The 15,306-nt window shown below is 42.7% G+C and overlaps 1 protein-coding gene across 4 annotated transcripts in view; it reads right to left on the bottom strand.

Annotated features, from left to right (window-relative positions):
* The window catches only part of Neur (E3 ubiquitin-protein ligase neur), a 61,085-nt gene that overhangs the window by 9,819 nt on the left and 35,960 nt on the right, over window positions 1-15,306 (bottom strand). Inside the window, exon 1 of one of the 4 annotated variants that reach the window (XM_070304532.1) lies at window positions 4,751-5,015. The exons of the other annotated variants lie outside the window; for them this stretch is intronic. Coding sequence (XP_070160633.1) covers window positions 4,751-4,874 — 124 coding nt within the window. The 5' untranslated portion in view covers window positions 4,875-5,015. Of the gene's footprint in view, window positions 1-4,750; window positions 5,016-15,306 lie in introns of those variants that run through there. 4 annotated transcript variants of the gene reach the window in all.

The following is a 15,306-nucleotide window of genomic DNA, read 5'->3' as shown; positions in this document are numbered from 1 at the left end:
AAAATGCGTTTTGACGTTTCTTGGTAACAATTTCAAAATTCTCAGACACAAGATCGGACTTCTAGCCATAAGCGTTTAAATTTTTTTATAATATTCCCGGTGTCTTCGAGATAGAATTTTTGACAGCGGTCGATCTAAATTTATCAGGAATTTATCACATTCCTTGCTGCGATTTTTCTCGACCTTTTACGAGTTTTTATCGGAAGGTCGCGTAATGAGGGACTTAGCGGTGGACTATTGAGAGTCGAGGATTAAATCGACCGCGATATGACGTATTGCCTGAACAGTTGTGCGAACATCGGTATAATCCGTTGAATAATCGCCGGCTCTGACGCCTGATTCATCGTCGTGACCGTCATTAGACGCGACACATGGACACGCGTGTTCTTTTCCAGGGCAACCGATCGGCTCTTCACGCAAATCGCGCGAGTCAACGAGAAATCTCCTCGATCGTAGTAATTGGACTATGCCCGCGCCTATGCCGCCATTCGCCGGTACATCTCGTGGGAAACCCGTGACACACATTTGCGCGGAAGTGCACCTTCGTAGACTGCAACGCGGTGAATTTCTCGGCGCGTCTGATGAGCCGCCGCCGGGATGAGCTGCCGCGTCGCGTCACTTCGGGGGACCGTGTTTAATTAAAACCTCGTTTCCAACTATGACTATGTCTTATACCCGGGAGCGAAATAACAGATGTTGCGAGTAGCGCGAGAAAATTGGAAATAAAGCGATAACCACATGGGTGTCTTGCGGGCTTTTGCTTGTCATAGTTTAGGAAAAGACACTTCGTAGACATCGGATTGGAAATTGAGATTGTATTTGTTCGATCTATCTATTTCCACTTCGCGTCTCTTTACTTTAATCTTCCTACAGCGAGCAACGTGCGTCATTTCTATTTTTATCACTGCTTTTTATAATATTCTTTTTTCCTTTTAGTTTTATTAAAATATAAGAATAACGCTATTCATTTTATTTGAAATAAAATCTCTGTAACATTTAATGCGCTCGCCATTGAAATAATTCTAATTGGTTCGCGACTATTGTCGAGGTGAAAGTAATCCGTGCTGGGACCTTTGCGGAAAATCAGACTCCTTTGCGATAACACGCGTCGCTCGTCTCGGCGACGATGTGAACGCGATGCACTTTGCATGATGTAAATAAACGAAGCCTTGACCGAGCTTCGTCCTCCCCCATCTCATTGACTACAATCAAATCTATTTCTACTATCAGCCGTGTAGAAAAAAAGATGGACGTGCCGTGTAATCTCATAAGCTACCATAATCGACGCATCCTGGCGTGCTTTTGCTTCGCTCAAGTTCGACGTGCCATAACTAGTAGAATAACTCGGGATTTTAATCGAATAAATAACAGTAGAAAATAAATGAGAGAAGCGACAATTTAAAAAAAAAAAAATTCCATTGATCCTCTTGACTCCAACACCTGATAAGAAAATATAATTAATAATCCCGTTAGCTAATTATCAAATTACTTTATCTAATAATCTGTTGCGAATTAATGGTATCGAGGTCACGTTCAGGCCAGATCTCTCTGGCACGCGACCTTAGACGAATCGACGGTAAGAAAAAAAAAAAAAAAGGAGAAGACGGAGAAGGTGAGACGCAGCAACAGGCTGCGGAGTCGCGTGCGCCTACGTAAGAACGACTTTGAACGAGGGGTTTACGGACCGCACCGATAAGGCACTCGAGGTACTGTTAAGCAGCAAACCGAGAAAGTCGGTGGTAATTTTCTCTGCGCGCGCGCGCGCTCACTCGCTCTACACAACGCAGGCTAGGCTTCGTAGCAGGAGGGGCCTTGTTCCCACGCCCGATGCCGTGATCTTTGCTTGAGCTACCTAGAGTCTTAGGAGAGGCGAGATCTCCCTCTCTCTTTCTCCACGAAGGAGAGCTCTGCTCCTCGCCCTTTCTCCTAGACGGCCTGCCGGAGTTTCCCTCTCTCTCTCTCTCTCTCTCTCTCATTCTTTCTCTTTTGCCTTCCATCACCATTATGTGCATTACGTAAGGTGGCAATGTGCGAGTCTCTCGTCATGCTGAAATAATAATAACGCGTACATAGCCCAAGGCGAGATACGACCGAGAGATACATTGAGCGAGAGAAAGAAAGCGAGATAGATGATGAGAAAGAGAGAGAAGGGGAGAAGAGGCGAGACAGAAAGAGAGTACACGAAGAGCCGTCTACAGGAGGTGGCTCTGAGGCGCGCGTTAGCGTAATTATGGAAAGCATCTCGCATGCACGTGATGCATCGCTCGGGACACGCGGTAAACAATCGGTGTATTAAGCTGCTATCCACACGCGATTCAGAATGATTAGAAGCGGATAAGTAACGGATCGAAATAAGGGTCGTCGAACTCCCGCGAGTCCTAATCGTTTTGATTCGCGCCGCGAGAGATAAGGATTGATGAGATTGCGATGACGTTACATTCGCGCGATTATATTAACGCGTACAATATGTAATACAGTACTACGATAGCGTCGTGTTACGGAATCAGCGTTATTGGCAAAATTTCAATCAGATTCCTTCATAATTATAGAGAGGAGTCCTTTGGTGCCGCTGTCGTAAAAACACGAAGGAATATACGTATCGCGTTCCTCATAAACGACCATTTCGAGTTAGGCTCGTGCTACGGATGAAATAAAGATCGGAGGAAGGAACGTAGTACACAGATATGCGACGTTGTTGGGTATACGCTTGATGGAGGAACGAGATCTTTATCCGAGTTCTTTCTCCGTCTCCCTCTCGGCGCGTAGCCTTTGTTGACCCTCTTTTTGACGACTTACGAGGATTCACGGTGAATGCTCGGACCTCTCTTCCCCGTACCTCTCTCCCGATTAATTTTCGACTATTTGGATACTAATGGCGACACAACGAAGCGTCATTCATACCGCTTTGGTTTGCCCGCGCCATTAACGAATATTTATGAAAGCGTTGCAAGCATCGGAGACATTTAAGAGACTCGCGATCGAGATGAGAGACAAAGCTGTAGACCGTTTTGATAGAAACGCACAACGCGCCTTACTGAAATATTTAAGCTCTTTAAGCTACAAGTTTTTGAGGGGGCCACGCGAAACCCCACGACGACAAGTGTATATTCCCATCGCGGTGCTTTTAACGCGACCACCACGGCCCGTTGAGGAACAATCGGATTAACGAAGTTAAACGAGAGGGTGGCCGCAACATCCCACTCCCTTCCTTACTCCGACTCGTACCCCCGAAATTGGGGGCGGGGGATGTGTCGCATCTGTCACGTTTCGCATCGTATAGGATCGTCGCGACTTTGCGGGGGTGTAGAAAACATAGGAAACCAGCCCCCTCGTTCTCTCTATCTTTCGTGTCGCGTACCCCCGTAGACACGGGATTAATGGTTTTAGCCACACTCGGCTTGTTTTGCGCGAGGAATCGCCGGGGGTTCAGCCGCTACCTATCGATCTTTCGATCCGCAAATAACGTTGCAACTTTTCGTGAGGTGGAAGCCTATTTTTCTGTATCAAAATACTCTCTTTGTGATTCGAACAAAAAAAAAAAAAAAAAAGTATCAATTAATACATATATTATAATAATCTCTCTTAAATTTAATGCGAAGAGGGGGCATCGAGTGAATAAAAAATTAATATTGGATCTAATATATTCAATAATTAACTGCAGGGGTTAATTAAAAAGAAAGTCAATCCAATTTGAATGTAACATGAATCTCTAGTATAGCGTGGCAACTCGGGCTAATAAGCTAAGTATGTTCGAGCGATCAGACTACGCTGGTAATCCCGATGGACGATGAAAGTAAAGAAACAAGTACATTGGATAATTCAGGGTTGCCTTGGCCGCTGTTGCTTCGTAGCGTGCTCGCGTTTAATTAGATACGGAAAATCCGTAGAAATATGGTATATGGTATCTCGCGCGAGGTGCAATTGCGCTTAACGGTTTTAGGCGTACTCGCTGTTCGATCGTACGTGAAAACACGATGGCTATTGAAGTATCCTCGATTCTACGCGAAATTGAAATCAAGTTTCTCGCGCGCCTCGTCCCTAATAAACGACGAGAAAGAGCGAATCGGGTTACATATGGTGTATGTGTATTGCGTCGCAAACTGTCCGCGACATCGCGATGACTCAAGCGGCGTCGTGTTAATGAAATTCCGCTTCCTTCTGTGACAAAGAAACGCATGTTTCGCGCTCGTCGTTAACCGGAGTTCGTGCCCCGTGACGCTAATTCCGAGCACAAAACCAGCTAAGGAAGCGTCCGTTCAAGTGAAATAATAGAGTGGAAACGCAACGGTTAGATAGCCGATGACGTAAGCCTTTCAATAATTTCAAAAGAGAATATTTCAGCCGCGATGGTTATTCGCGTCTGTATTAATATTTCAAGAGTTACAATAGATTATAAGTAATAATTAATATTCCTTCCATTTTTTCATAATTAATTTTCTGAAGCTCGACATTAATGTTGCATATTGTTCCATTATAAGAAATTAATTTCAACTTGAATATACTCGACATAAATTGGAGGAAAAAAAAAATACATCTGTTCTTATTAAATTTTATAAATTTAATTAGTGTAATTAAATATTTTTATCACATATGTAAATGCAGGAATGGAGATGTTAAGATACGATATTGTGTAACGAGTTTCGGTAGCGCGAAAACAGCAGCTGATTCTTAGCGGGGGAGTTTAGAGAGGGAGACTACGGTTAATGGAGGGGAAGATACAGAGGAGAACGAATGCGTTTTTTGTACTCACCGACAACGTGTGCCGACAGGCGTAATCGTGCCACTCTGGTGGCCCTATTGACTGTCAATGGTCGTCTTGCCCGTTGACAAGACAAAGAAATCTCGGTCTTATTGTTAGAGCAAGACAAAGACATCTCCAATCTTGGATTACGATGATGGAAATTGCAGAACACCAGCGCTTTTAATAACAAATGTAATGTTTCTTCGCGCGAAAAAAAAATCGTGACGTAGAAAAATGTGAACTTTTCGATAAACAAGTCTTCGAAATCAATTATAAAATTTTTAGCATCTATCGGAGCGGGAGAAGATCTGGCAAATTAATTGTTGAAGATAACTTCTATTCTTTGTAATATCTCAAAAGACAAAATGATTTGAATATGCAAAAGACGCGACAAACTATTAAAGAGATAAAATTATATATGTCAAACACACATATATATATATATATAGTTTTTTTTTGTTTCTTTCATAATAAATTATTTATTCGGCGATTCCAATAACAGAGGAGATTCGACAATAAAAAAATGGAATTTCTTCAAACTCGAGACAAAGAGGTTCTCACGAGTACTCACTGGATTGCGAATAGCTAGACGATCGATCGATCCTCGTCGCTTAGGGATCTTCAACACTATTCCAGATCTGGCGAAGGGAGGAGGGTGAAGGAAGATGGTGAAGGATGGAAAGATGGCACGCGCCGCGGTCACATTGTCTTCCGGATCTCACCCTCCCGATTTTCCGGATCGGAAGAAAAACGACGTATAGGGAAAGAGAAAGACGGGAAAGAGAAAACGAGCGAATTTACAAACGGGAGTTGCCGGGAAAAGGCGGGCAGCTTGAACCACGCCGCTACAACGACTGGCTTGCAGAAGCAAACTCCCCATCTGCTATGTTGCTTGCTGCCCCGACCAACTCCCTGCTGTCATTATGTGTGTTTGTGTGCCGGTCTGTCGGTATACGCACACAAGCGTGCTTCGGCAAGCTGTACATGGCATCCGTCTTTCCATTCGAACCTCTCGAATGGAAAGACGGATATATCTGGTGGATCTCACCTTGCGGATATCGCGATAAGGCGTGGCCTTATCTGTCGATATTAACGAAAAGCGAAACGGGCGATGATAAGAAGCTCCATTGCATTGAAACCGATATTGGACTCTTATGAAGCGGCATTTACGAATGAACGAAAAAATTGATAATTATATGACGGTGGATTAAGGGCAAAATATACTTGACTATTTTTATTTGCAGATACAGTTTCAATGTAATTCTAAATTATTACGAAATTGAATAATTTCCCAAATTGTGAAATTTATTCTTTAATTCTTGAATTAAAAATTAAATTGGACATTATTCTTAAGAATCGAAGAAATAATTTGTAATAATTATGAATAATTAATAATGAAGAAATTATTAACTCGCATCTCATTCTCTTACGCAATTAAGAATATTAATCAATTAAAAATTTTAATCAAGAAATAATATCAAGCTTGACACTACAGTTGACCAATTAAAATTAAACTCCTCGACGTTGAAGGCTATTAAGCATACGCATCTCTCCGACAGCGAAAATAATGAATACATATTTCTCAAGCATTAAAATGAGAGTTCTCGCGCGCGACCCTTAGCTGGCTAAGGAGGGACACGCAACGCAATACGCGCGCGCGAGCGCGCACACCCAAATGCGCGTGGCTGTTTATGTCACAGCTGCAGCTGCTCGCAGAAGCGGAACACACGGCTTTGGGGATGGCGATGCATGCCGTAGCAACGGTTGCGCACCACCTGGCCTGACGAAGCCAGCCAGCATCGGCATTGGCGTAGGCCCTCTCGTCGACCAAAAGAACGAGCCTAAAAAAGGACTAGAACGGAGGGGAGGACACAAAAGGACCCTAGCTTTTTGAATTCCGGCACCCTCCCTCGTGGATCCCGCTCGAGTCCTGAAAACCGATCGATGATCCTGAGGAAGCCGTATCTGGTCGCTTGGGCGACCCAGATATATACGTTGACAGCACGAAAGAAGAACGACGTAGCGATCTGAATTCTATTTTGTAAAAGTGACGCCAGGCGAATTTTTGATGGAAAAGGATGAATGAACGAAAGATTTATACGCTTCCCGAATGCCAAGTTTTATGCCCCGGCGTTTTTTCACGGGACATTAGCATACTTGATCGTCTACGTAGCGAGTTTTCCCTCGATTAAGGGTAGCTCAAACAGCGTATCAAATATTACCGGGGGGAGGGGGGGGAGGGTTACACGCCGCTCCGCAACATTAATCACCGAATTAGAATTCTGATCGTACATTTGTCATCGTGTAGCTAAATAATTTAGCAGACTAAATTAAATTTAATAAAGCAATGAAAATAATTAGAAGAAAAATAAAATTAATAAAGGCAGGCGTCGATGATGAAGGAATGCAAAGTTGCAAAGTGAAAGTCATTAGTCGTCCGGCATGAATCAGCGGGGGTTGAACGGTTGCTACGCGCGCGTTTCTTTTTTTTTTTTATATATATATATATATACATATATAGAATTTCCATAAAAGCGAGGGGGTGGCTCTCTGCGACGCAGAACTCCCCCACCATCCTGGCTGCTGTCGCCACCATACCCGCCTATGGGGTTTGCGCGTTGATATCGCAATAGAAGCTCTATCGATCCCGTCGCCAGACTGGCTGTTGTCAGGGGTAGAGAGGGGGAAGGGGGGGGGGGTTGATAGCGATATGCAAGCTCTGTACGCACTGTACATACGCAGCTGCGCTAAAAGCTTCGAGCGATTTTAAGCTGAAAACGACGAGCTCAAAATCAAACGAATCCCTCGACGATGTTCGTCCGATTAATTTTCACACACGAATTTATATTCGATAAAACATTTGCGATTAAATAAAATAATTAAACAAATATGATGAATATATCGCGCGCAATGCGATGCTTCTATAAGAATGGCTCGACAGGAACCAAGCCCTTAATCGCGTAATGTTCCTAATACGATAAGCTTCACGGTCCATCTGCTCCTAACATCCCGAAGGGAAGCCACCGGTTGCACCATCGTCGGCTTCCCCTCGTCGCGATCCCCGCGTTACCTTCCTTCCTGTTTCCTTCCCGAGGAATCGATCCTCCCCTTCGACAAAAAAATATCCGTACGAGACTCCGCCAAAGTCTGTGGGAATTCACATGCAAATTCCCACACTATAAAAGAGTAATAATTAATACGCCTATTCTAGGTCTTCTCTTAATCTTTGTCTCACTTTCTTCTTTCGCAAACGAGTCCTGGCAACGCCAGGATGACGAATTACGCCAAGTTACGCGGAGAAAGATGTAATTGGCCGAGAAAACGATTAAAGGCAATGACCTCAACGTCTTTAATTCATCCGCTCCGGTTGCTCTCGTTGACACGTCCATCGCCGTCGCTGTCGGCGTGCTTTCTGAGTTTACACGAGAGGTCGACGATGCATCGTGGCTCTCAACCGTGATAGATGAAGCGGAAAATTCTATCCGTTCTGCCGTTCTCCTCCCAACGGAACGATTCTTCTTTTTGCACGCCGCGAGATACGAGATTGCTCGCGAATTGAATCCGATTAGAAGGATACACGCCTCGCTTCGACTCGATTCGAATATTACAGCTCGATTTTGCATATCGAAAAACTATTTATTACGGTGAAATCTCGGCTAATCGTAAGTTCGTACACACGCGAGGAGAAAATGGATGATTTTCTCCCGCTGCAATTGAGACAATGTCTGGGAGGCAGGAATGTCGCGTGGGAGAAGCTCGTTAAAGTGCGATCATCAGTATCGCCTCGGGATGCTTCGATGTTAAATTAGACGCAAATTAGCGTTGGATGAGAGAAGCTTCGAAGAAGAAACGGCCTCCGCTTCCTCGCGATAATTGCTACTTTAGAATCCGCCGATTGTTTTCGCAAATTCGCGAGAAAGAAAGCGGAACGCGTGCATTTTATTACACGCATCCCTTGGAATCAATAATCATGAATTTTTATTCGATCTATTTTTTTAAAATTCCGCACAAGCAAAGTTACAATGTGTGAAAACGAGCTGAAACTCGTCAGACAGTCACGATGATTTCATTAGTTACCGATCGAATAAACGCCTTGGGATGGAAGGTATTTGATGCGGATTTAACGATGCGCTGATTTCAATTTCAGCCGGCGAGTGTATCGCCGAAATTTTCGGCGATGCTGTGAAAACGCGTCATAAATCACGATGGGAAAAGGGACTAAAAGTCGCGGAGAGTTTAGCCATGCGCCGATAAATGCCGATCGTTTACATACAGCGTGGTTTACAACGCCGGCGGTTTAGTTTATCGCGTAAAACCGGTACTTTTGCGGTTCATCGACGCGCCATGTGGGTGGTTTCCAAGAAACCGCGATGGCGGACAGATAAATCCGTCCTCGCCGCCGTCGTCGTTCGACAAGATCGCGATACGAAACCGATATCGCGGCGATATTGCAATATAGTACAAGTATCAATTATCTCGCGATTGCTCCGAATTAATCCGATTATAATTGTATAATTATGCCCAATTTCCCGTTTGAATCCCGCTCGTTTGCCTCCTCGTGATCGCAGCGATTGTTTCACGAGAAATCGCACTGTCGTAATAATATACACAGGGTGTCCCATAATAACCGTATTATCTCTCGCGTGCAGGTAGAGCAGGTGAAATCGGGAAGAAAAGTCCTTTATCATTTTGCGATTTTCGTTATAATTAAAAGAAATTAATTAAATTATTGAGAAATCAATGCACGCTTATACTCATGCGAATTGGTCGATCTTTTTTAATTAATTTCTCAATAATGATTACGAAAATCGTAAAATGATAAAGGACTTTTCTTCTCGGTTTCATCTATTTTGCTATCTATCTATACCGGCATACGAGAGGGGATACGATTATTATGGCACACCCTGTATATCCTTACAAATCGGCCGAGCAATTAAATGTGAAAAGTTCTCGCGAACGTGTCGTCACGTTAATTGAATTCAATCGCGGGGGTCAGCCGCGAACTTCCTGTGATTAGGACGCGTGGGTGGAGAGGATGAGAGGTACTGATCAGACGACGACAATCGACGACAGTCGACGAGGGATGAACTCTGACATTCGGCAATTAAATCATCTCGTCGTTCATTCAGTCATTGACTCGCTCGTTGTGGCGCCACGTTGCGCGAATTGCGCGTGGGTCGGTCGCGTTAGACTTTTCTCCGCGATACACGGTCATTCCTTTCTTTCTTTCTTTTATACGACCATCTCCGCGATGTGTTTCATCCGTGGGCGGTGAGGTTGCCTCTATCACAATCAGCGAGGAATTGCGAGGATCAGCCGACTTCCGGCGATTAGAGTGCCGGAGGGCAAACGCACGCGACGAAAGCTAACAACGAGCGAGGATCGCTTTATTAATGCACTCCGGAGAATTTATTCGTACGCAAATGATTGAGCGATCGATTCGTACGATTGTTGAGTAACGGTGCGTTTCCATGAACCAACTTCTTTACTTTCAAGAACTCTTTATCGCGACAAATCAAAGAATTCTGTTTCGAAGAATTAAAAAATTGAAAATTAAATCCAAATAATTTTAAATAAAAAATCCAAATGGTCCAATTATGTCTCTCCCCGAGGAAATTTTTAGATTAAATCGATCGTAGATCGAGTTATTATAAAGACTCGATCGAAAAGCACTTGTAAAACTATCGTCGCCGAAGTTGCAACGGTATCGAAGTCCTCGGGATAGATCGAGAGAAGGGTGTGGTTTCGCAACATTTGTTCCATTAAAGTCTAGAGGCGGCTCTCGACTCCCAGGAGTAATATGCGTACTGCAAGTGAAGGGCTCTAGGGGACTCCTTCTATCTCTCCCTCTCTCTTATCCCTGGAAAAAGTCAGTCTTGGACCGAGAGCCAAGGGAATCATCGGGTTGGATGTAACTGTAAGCCTACAATCTCGATTGGAAAAATGAATCATCGCGCATTTCGATCGGTACGTGTTTAAAATAAAAAAATAAATAAAAGACAAAGTAAAATAAATACACATAAAAGTTCGACGCGATAGCCTTACGTGTGTGTGGAGAGGATTTTTTGGTTTTCCTAAAATAGTTTATTCCTCTGTTCCTCATTTATGCAGCTTTCGTCCTGATTTTCCAAAGTTCTCAGTTCTCGTTGCAGTTTTATTTTTAACGCTACTCGAGCGCAACCGTTCTCAGTTCCCTACTTCCAGTTCCGGACTTTAGTTCCAGTTTCTATAGCAATTAACGAGTATCGGGTACGTGCCGAGAGCGAGGAAATGGTTCGACGAGGGTTCCTTGAGTAAAGGAGCTACGCGAATCGGGACGAGAAGCCCGAGAGCTGCCGGAAAAATGTTCGCGAATTAAGAAACGGCTTCGCGCCTACGGGGTGTCTCGTCGTTCGCCCTATTAAAAGCAAGGCGAACGCACTTGAGCGCAGTAGAGCATATCCGTGGAGAAAAAGGAAGCCTTAAAAAGGAAGCCGCCGATGAATCTCGACGAGGGGACCCCTTCGTAGCTCGTAGCGTATTCAGAATCACGCGAAGGAAAACGCATCGTTAGGACGTCTCGCTACGTAGTTAGAAGATTTATGCATAGAATATACGCGTGAAGATCGTACTGACAACTCTTCTCCACGCGATTCTCTCTCCCCCCCTCGAACAACTTATATCGAACAAATCTCAAGTATACGATTTCCGTAAAAGGTTTAATTTCTCTTTGAATTGCAGTTTTACACAAGGAAATATTCATTCGCGATTTATTTCACGATTTATTAATAAAAAAAAGTATCGCTCTTGGAAAAAAAAGATGGAATTATGCGTTTAACTTGTGATTCAAATCGGCGTTTTTGCGTCCGCTACTCGAAAAGCTCGAGATATTTTCTAATCGATGGCAGTTTATAAAAAACCGATCTCTCACTCGAGCATCCATTACATAGAAGCAATGGCGGCGGCTAGCAAATGAGCTTCTCGAAAGCTCTCCTCATTCGTATTCTGGGTCGCATCTTCTGGAAACACTTGACTCGACGACAGATGTTCGGCAGTTACTTCGAGTTTTTCTCGATTCGACTGTGGAAATAAATCGAGTATAGGACTAACTTGCAACGGAGAATATCTATTCATAACCACGAATACCAACGCGGATCAAAGAAGATCATTCTGCGCGAGTGCTAGCCTAAACAAGTAAAAAAAAAAAAAAAAATACACGTTTCTAAATCCTCATCGTGATTAATTCGCATGTAGAGAGAGACGAGCTTGATGACACGGCGCTAAATTTCGTTCGTGAAATTGAAGAGGTCTAGAAAATTTTTTTTCCAATCACGTCACGTTTACATACCAAGTCGAAGCCGCGTCACGGCAGGCTAGCTTTACGAATCCTTCACGCAGCCGAGCACGTGGCGATAGGCGCGCGAGTTTGCTTACGAGGCCGCGCCATTAAGAGCACGGTAGCTACTTCCGGTCGCTGCGAACGGGGTGCTCACGCACCTTGCTTCCGTGAAGTTCCACTTTCGTATCGCGAGATACGATCCCTTCGCGAAGCGACGCTCTTAGGAAAATAGCGGATCTCGTTTGGCTTAACGTACGCGATTGTTGTCGAAGACAAGGACGGTAGACACAGAATACACAAATATATACGTTGAAAAGCGTACAATATATAGTTGACGATACAGAATACGCAATATCCACCACCGTTATACGATGCCATTGTTACGGACATTTTTATGTCGAATGAAAACTCGATCCAGGAAAGCAAGACTCTCGAGTATTGTCGATGATGAAGACTTCCGCTCCCGAATCCGCACGCTTCCGTTTCACGACTTCCGTTTTCAGGCGGAAGTTGCGGGCGATATACCTGACGAAATTATCTTTCCGGAGAATGTCACGAACCGGTCAACAGGAGAACAGAATAAACGTGATTGGACGGGAAGAAAGTCATCGAAGATAATAGTAGGACGACGATAAATCTATATCGTTAGAACCTAAATAAACAAGCAACATTTTATCTGTCGAGAAATTCTCGCCTGGCATACGCAAATGAGGGACATTCAGAAAATCAACTCCGTTCTCGATCGACACGAGTTTGAAACCTTAGCTCGTCCTGCGCGGTATTTATATCTATTTACGCGGAAATCCTTTCGAGATAAGGCGCGATAACCTTACCAATGTAAAGACAGATTTTAACGCGCTTTAACACACACGCTGGCGATAAATTGTTATAATTTACGAACGTTATTCTCCGCGAATTCATGTGTGAACGCTTCTATTTGGAGGCACTGTCCTGAGGATGATCGCCGAACCCTTAAAATAGACTGAGAATTTCTCGATTAAACGGTTCGACCAGCTGACCGGGAATACTACGCGGAACCGCAAACCGGTTCGCGAAATGCTTGTGGGAACAAAGACGGGTTTCGTCCGCGGCTCTCTCTGACGTCACACGCGAAGCGGAAAGTGGGTGGATGGGTGTGTGAGATTGTCGAGTCAGTGAGGACGGTCAGTGATCGCCCCTCGGTAGTTTAAATCTTCTTCTACAAGACGTGACAAGACTCGCGGGAGACACGCGAAGACCGCAAGAAAATTCATTTCCAAGCACACGATTAGCGAAGTCCCAGAGGAGATACGCGAGATTGAGAGTAATTGCTTTAATAAAAATTCCATCAGCTTTCTATAAATTTAGATATAATTGTTTTGATTGCTAAATTATTTATATACGACGAGAGAATTATGTGGTTCGTAAATAATTTAATTAAAAAGAATTTGATCGTTGCATTTTGAAAGCAATGTAAAATATAAATTAAATGATGTTTCCATCAATATTCTTTTACTAAGCTTTAAATACAATAAATCAATGGGAATTAATTTGTTTAAATTTATTTGTAGATTAAAAAATATATTAATAATTAAATTCGCAAATTCAACGAGATAAAGTGAAATGCAAGACTTAAACGTTGAATCACAACTGACACAGATAGCACATTGTTTGTATTATATTAATCGGCCATTGCATTATGCAATTTACATTGCAATAACATTTCGTCACGGCCAGTAGCTTAATGCGTCATCGATCTCTTTCAATAACTCAGATCACGAGAGGAGGAAAGAGAACTTTCCTCAAACGAGTAAATCAATTTTGGCTTAGTCATGACATCTACTACTTTGCGAAATTGTTCTCGGACGTAATTTTCGGAAGTTTTTCCTCGTATTTTATCGACGATCAATATATCCCGATTATGGGCAAAGTAAAAAAATACGAAGATTAAAAAAAAACTGCTTACAAACGATGCGGAAAGAGGAAGAAGTGCAATATTTGCAGCTGCGGCCGTTAAGAGAGAAAAAAAAGAGTCGCACGATGAGGATGAGAAAGTAAAGAGGCTGAGAATCTCTGCAACCGAGAAGCGAAATGATTCACCAAGCCGCAAAAAGATGGAGGAAAAAAAGAGGAGGAGCAGAGGAAGAGGAGCGAAGAATGGTATCCCAGAAGCATCACGACAAGTTACTTTCTTCGTTTCGCTTATTCCACGACGCTAATCGCGACAAGAACCATACAAAGTACTTCAATCTTGTATTGGGAATATTTTCTCTCTTTTTCTTTTTTCCTTTCGATGCATCAAGGTCTCCAAGGTATTCCGTGATACATAAAAAATAAAATACTTGGTATACTTTTAAATATTCCTATCAGCTGAACCAGAGTTTCGCACGCGAGACGGGAAACGAAATAATTCCAAAAGACGGCAGCGTCAGCTGTTCGCTCCAATTCGCTGCGATCGGGGGGAAAAAAAAAAAGAGAGAGAGAGAGAGAGAGAGAGAGAGAGAGAGAGAGAAAGGAAGGGAAGTAAAAGATATTTTCTTGAGTTCAAAGATGGCTACAGAATATCGTAAAATTAAATTGTTTATTTATTTAATCAATATTATTACTTAATAAAACTACAACTTTATACGAAATTCTAACAATTCTCTTGCAAACCCATCTTCTTAATTAATTATTAAAGATACACAAAAACAGTTTTATAAAATAGAATCTAATTAATTAATTAATGTTTTTTTTTTTTGTAGAGTAAAATTTTATTATAATCAATATAAAAATATTATTTCGCTTTATAGCCTCTAACACAAAATATCTTAGCGACACGTATCCTTTCACAAATCTTTAACGGTTCAAAGCCCTCCCACAAAGAGTTCGCATTGCGTTGGTCTCTTGAAACCTCCTGGTGGAGAAAAATCATTAACGCGTAAAATCCATCGCGCAAGGAAAAGCTTACTCGTAGCCTTTAACCCCGATTTCAATCGGCAACAACCTACGCTTTGTCTTCTAGTAAAGAACTGAATGCTACAAATCTTCTCCTTTATACGACCATTGGGAAATAGCCCTTAAGGAACTCGGTCATCAGATTAAAGTGGAATGTAGATCAACGAGAACATAAATTTAAACGAAAACCTTTTCGTAGAATCATATTGCGTAGAAAAATATCACGCGTGCTTCTCCAGAATTGTCATCTACATATTAATATTATACATGTTACATATATTATCATATATTAATATTAGATATGTATATAATTATGCATATCATTATAATT

This window comes from Polyergus mexicanus, unplaced genomic scaffold, assembly GCF_030449975.1.
Source record: "Polyergus mexicanus isolate NDT 795.1 unplaced genomic scaffold, iyPolMexi1.0 SCAF_11, whole genome shotgun sequence".
In the NCBI taxonomy this organism is placed as follows: domain Eukaryota; kingdom Metazoa; phylum Arthropoda; class Insecta; order Hymenoptera; family Formicidae; genus Polyergus; species Polyergus mexicanus.
Note: the sequence above shows the minus strand (reverse complement) of the source record. Positions and strands in the feature narration are given on the sequence as shown.